The 5604-nt window shown below is 44.4% G+C and overlaps 1 protein-coding gene across 1 annotated transcript in view; it reads left to right on the top strand.

Moving 5' to 3' along the window:
- The first annotated feature begins 3965 nt into the window (after positions 1 to 3965).
- The window catches only part of APP (amyloid beta (A4) precursor protein), a 193128-nt gene continuing 191489 nt past the window's right edge, over positions 3966 to 5604 (top strand). Inside the window, exons 1-2 of the mRNA XM_012730693.1 lie at positions 3966 to 4043; positions 4892 to 5021. Of these exons, the coding sequence (XP_012586147.1) occupies positions 3966 to 4043; positions 4892 to 5021 (208 nt within the window). The remainder of the gene's footprint in view (positions 4044 to 4891; positions 5022 to 5604) is intronic.

The following is a 5604-nucleotide window of genomic DNA, read 5'->3' as shown; positions in this document are numbered from 1 at the left end:
AGCTGGTCACGTCAACAAAATGTTTCCTTGACGAAGGAGTTCCCACTCTCATTGCTGTCTCTTCTTAGTTCTGTGGCCTCAGACAAATTCTTATCAAAGCCTTTTCCTTCTCAGAATCGGCTCGCATGAATTTATAGATTCTTCCAGCTCTGTGATTCTAATTTTAATTTCAGTTCTCCTCTGTTAGACATAAAATGGGCAATTGCAGATGTTCTGGTTCTGCTTGTGATTTTGTTTTTGGCATTGAAAAGAAAACCTTACAGATTCTCCTTACGAAAAATGCAAACTTGTTTATGTCAGCTCTAAATGAAGCACTTAATTCCCTCTTGCAAGGGGGCTCTCAAATCTTCTATATTGTGATGCTGGAGAACAGTTCATTGCATTGAAAATGGAAAATCTGAGTGTTTTCAAAGGAAATTTCAAGGCATTTTTGTGGGGTGTAATTGAATTACACTTAGGTGAAGGGAAACTATATGTCATGAAAACACAAAAATCCTATCAACGGTGTGTTTTTTGAAAGATATTCGACGAGGATCCAAGGGGAGGAAATTGCAAGATTTTAAAGTACCAAATACTGCACTGTACGAGGCCAGCTATTCAGTCCAGTGAGAAGAATGTTTACATGCCGAAACCAGATGGCTTTCATTAGTCACAGACCTCAAAATACGGAGACCCAGTGCCGCAAAGCGGTGGATGTGTGCCCTCCCCTTGTCCAAGGAAACTTCCAGCCAGGAAACAGAGAGAGCTTTGTTCCCTCCCCCTTTGGGATGGGACTCTACAGGGAATCCTGGCAGGCCTGTTCTCCAAGGCATTTTGATCTCCTTGATGATAATAAAGAGAAACTTTTTGGGGAAAGGGAACTCCCAGCTTGAAAGACAACAGACCTTGTCCAAGACGCTGGGCTTCACTGTGACTAACGTTCGTCCCATGTTACTTTCTGCAGCCTGACCCATGCGAGGCATCTGCAGTTCTGCTTGTTTACTTTAACTTCCCCTGAAGTTCTGGAAAGCCATTTGCTTTATTTACAGAGGCGTTGTCACTTAGCTTGTGACCCTAACTTAGCGCAGGATTGTTGTTGAAAAGATGTGCGGCATCTTGGGGTGTAGTGTTTATACCTCTGTAGTTCAGGACCTTCTGTCAGTAGAAGCGTCTTGCTTTTGAAGCAACACCCAGTTATTTTAGCAGTTAATGTTGTTCATTGTCGCTGAACACAGCTTTCCCATGGGAAAGCATCTCTCGTCTTATGATGTCAGTGGAAAGTCATTCAACTGACAAGAATTATCGTCACCTTCAGTCTCTGAGAAGTGAATGGCCAGTTATACCAGGGTTCCCATCTCTTAGGTTTTGTCTCAGATTTCTACCAAGTAGCCTTTAGTTACTTGAGCTAATGCGAACATGAAAACAAAATGAAAATGGAGTAACTATTTAAGAGGTTATAGTTTCTGTCTGCTAAAAGTAACTATTTAAGTGGTTATAGTTTCTGTCTGCTAAAAGTTTGTATTTTTTTACTAAGACCCCAAAATTTAAGTTTTCCTTTATTCTTAAATTTTTTAATGAAAAACAATCCCACAGCAGTTACTGTCATCTGGCAGTAACATAAGGGTGAGCAGAACAATATAAATAGATGCTTTCAAACTCTGTTCCCACAAAGGAGACCTGGAAGAAATGAAGTGGATTCCCTTTTCAGCAGGACCTCGCTTCTTAATCATTTGTAGTTGGAGATTCCTAGGTGTAGAGGAACATTACCTCCTGCTAGCCCGTTCCCGTTCCGACCAGTTGTTTTCTTGACATTGTTTTAGAATTATTTGCTTTGGCGTCCTCTAATACGAGATTCATCTACTCCTCAAAGCCAGCTGTCCTCATGTTAACTTGCCCATCCAGCTTGACCTAGATCTATTTTGCAACTATCTGAAGATCATGTGATGGGTGGTCTTTGACCTTAGTCACGCTTCACCAGCAGGGACGCTTGCTGAGAAAGGTCTCCTAAAAGTTATGAATAGTTTTCTTTAGGATCATTTTGACAAAGGAGCTTACACTGAGTCCTACAGAGTTCCGTTTCAAGAGTGTCCCTATTAGAAGGTCCTGAAGCGCAGTACTGTGAAGCTGTCCACAGCCACTGCAGCCTCTCCAGCCAGGGAGCTGACCCACGGGGTGCAGCAGACCTTGCCTGTCTCACCCGCTGCTCCCCTCAGCAGTGTATTCAGTATACCTACCTGTTCTGCTGCCCACACTGTCCTAGTGAATCCTCTCACTGCCCCCCACCCGGTACATCTGGCCTGTACCCCAGCTTTGTATACATAAATAAATAAACCTTTAAAAAAAACAGTTCTGGGCCCTCTCTGGTGGCTCAGTGGGTTGGGATTTAGCTCTGCAGGCTGGCCTCAGCCGCCTCAGTGCAAGTTCAATCCCCAGCCCCGGAGGTGACCCACATGGTGCGGCAGACCTCTCCTGGCCCTCCTGCTGCTCCCCTCAGCAGTATACTTTGTCGATCTGCCTGTTCTGCTCCCCACTCTGTCTTTTGTAAAGCCTTTCACCGCCCCTGCACCTCTGGCCTGTACCCCAGTTCTGTATGCATAAATAAAAACTCTTGAAAAAAACAAGTTTAAAAGAAAAAAGCTTCTGAATGGGCCCTATGTGTAACTTGCTAGGCTAATTCTTTGAGACTTCTTTCAGAAAAGGGATTTGAGCAAACCTGTCAGGCCTTGGATGAAGTATTCTTTCCTATGTGACTGTCTTGTGGGGATGTACTGAAGAGAAGTAAACTTTCCAAAGCAAATTATCTGGGAAATGGCTGGCAGTGATTTGCTCCTGACTGAACATCAGTGTGGGCTGTTCATAACAGCCAGGCTTTGTCTCTTAAATGGGTTATTTGATGCAGGTGAAGCTCCTGTGTGTTGTTTGTCTTGTTATAATTAACTAAGCTAGCGATAGGGTATTTAAAACATGGAATTCTTTGCAGGTGGGCTTCAGTAAGAATAGAAGAACTTCTGGTTCGATTTGTACCTCCCAGTTAATTGTTCTGATCTCCTTGTACACACCTGGTGTTGCTTTGGGAAAAAAAAAATTGTCCAAGAAGCATGTTTTCATGATTTAAGTATTTCTGAAGAAGCTGTTGTAGTGTCAAATGTTAGATATATACATACAGCCAGATTTATAATTTCTGGTGGAATAATTTGTCCTGATTCTTGAGGAATTAAATTTGAGAAAACAGGACCTGTTAATGATTACATATATGAATATTTTTCTAAAGTTAATGCCAAATCTCACCTGGTGGATAGCTCAGAAGCAACTGAAGCCTATATCACTGGTCTAAAGTCCTATTTTTTAAAAGGATTTATTTTCACTTATTTATGGTATAGGCTAGGGTGGGGGTGTGTGAGAGGATTCACCAGAGACAGAGCAGGGAGCTGAACAGACAGATCAACTGAAATATATTGCTGAGGGGAGCAGCGGGGAGATACGAGAGGTCCACTGCACCCTGTGGATCAGCTCCCTGGCCGGGGATTGAACTCAGGCCATAGTGGCTGCTGATAGCTTGACAGTGCTGAGACTTAACCCCTGTGCCACCAGGGAGGCCCATACACTCCTATTGTTAAAGTGAAGAGATTCTGGGCAACTTAAGATATTTTCCAAAAATATTTCAGTTCATATAAAGAGATGTGGGAAAGTTGGCATACACATTTGTGCACACAGATGTTATTAAAATACCCGTGCAGTCCACTGGCCTGGATGCTGGTGTTAAATCTGGCGATGTAGGGCAGACTTTTAAAGGTACTTTACAAGCTAGAACTAGAAAGGTAGAAAATGTACCTAAAACATATTTTTAGAGATTCTACTAACAGCTTCTGTCCTCGGATCTATGATAGGGCTCAGTAGGGTTCAATGTGAGATTTCTCTTTTTTTTTCTTTTAAATGCTATAAATTCTCAGTTGGACAAGACATGGGGAAAAGGCTAGAATGGGCGGATGTTTGAGCTGGTTTTCCATTCCTGGGGGAAGAAACTTGAGGAGGTTGTTCCTTTAGCTGAAATCCCTCAGGACAATGTTAGTGTATGTTTTGTTTGTTCTCGTGTGAGCAGTTTTCAGGGGTGTATTAGTTACCCAGAATCACCTTTCTTGGTGCCATTATTCTGCGTCATGATGAACTCCCAGTGGCTGGAGAACAGGCTTACTAACAGGGGAGGGGTTATTTTGCTTGACATGTCTTTGAATTCTTAGTTTTGAATAATACTTTTAACATCCGTGGGTTTATTTTTCATCTCCTGCTGACTTTTTCTTTTTGAGATATCAGAACCTGTGAAGGGCACCTATCCCAGAACCTCCATTTTCCCTCTTGAAAATGTGGATAGGAAGTAATTCCTGTGTGCAGGAGGATTTGAAAGTAAAGACAGTCCCCTTTTCAGAGTTATTTTCATGAAATGATCTGTTGCCGGCACTGGTAATGGCTAAGAGCTGTTGAGAGCTAGCTGGGCTGTGAATGAGACCATCTCGGCTCCACGCAGCGAGGTTGAGGAAGTGGGTCACCTGCATCCTTCAGCTGTTCTTAAGAGCTGAGAGAATGTTCTGGCAAAAATGAGTTTGAGCAGTGCAGTACCAGAAAGGCATGGGGCAGACTTTCTGTCGATTCCAGAGACTGGTAAAGGATCCTGAGTGGCTTTTTCAGGTTTTTAATGGTCTCTGTCTGCCACTGTAGTGAGTCAAGAGTCAGGCTGGTAAGGCAGAGGGCCAGAGCCAGGAGGCTGCTGCGCCTCCCAGCCCCCGACGAATCTTTACTCTTGGGGCTCTCTGGTGTCTCCTCATGGTCTTAACTCTCTGGAGTCACTTGTCCTCTCCTAGCAGTCCTCTGCCACACCGGTCCCTGAGTGACGCTGCCCTTACATCCCCGCCCCCAGGCTCAGGTGCGCACACGCATCAGCACACGCCACACTCCAGGGGTCACCATCAGGCATGCCGCGCCCCAAACCCAAGCGCCCGAGTGCCTCCTGCTTTCAAGGCCGCAGGTGATGGCCACAGAGGCCGGCGGTACAAAAGCCGCCTCATTTCCCCTACAAGCAGGCGATACGTCACCACACTTGGTGATGACACATTCTACAGAGAAATTTTCTGTACAGAAAGCGACAGTGTCACTTGATAAGAATGCGCCCTGCCAAGGGGCTCTCGGCTCTGGGAGGTGACCCCTGGACAGGCCACATGCTCAGAGCCGGCCATCGCCTGACGTGGCCGCCTTCTTTGTGTGAATCAGCAGAGGCTGTTTTGAAGATGTGCTTTCCTCCAGGGGCATTTCACGCACATACATACACATCACACATATATTGAATTTATGCATGTACACGCATAGATAAGCACACGTGTGTGAGTGTGTATAAAATATAGGAATATGTATGTGTGTGTATATAATCAGAAAAACATTGTCAGAAGCGTTAGCAGGCACTTGTAAAATCTGCTCACGGAAAATGTGTAAACTTTTCACTCAATGAATTCCTCTCTCTGTTGCTAATATTTGCTTCTATCTCAATGTGTAAAGAAAGGAGACAGGGTGCCCTAAATCACCCCGAGCCAAGGCAATGCTGAAGGCGGGCTCTTCACAACTGAGAAGTAGCAAGAA

Source organism: Condylura cristata, unplaced genomic scaffold (genome assembly GCF_000260355.1).
Source record: "Condylura cristata isolate star-nosed mole 26May11 unplaced genomic scaffold, ConCri1.0 scaffold00003, whole genome shotgun sequence".
NCBI classification, from domain to species: Eukaryota; Metazoa; Chordata; class Mammalia; order Eulipotyphla; family Talpidae; genus Condylura; species Condylura cristata.
This window is presented reverse-complemented; position numbering and strand designations above follow the sequence as displayed.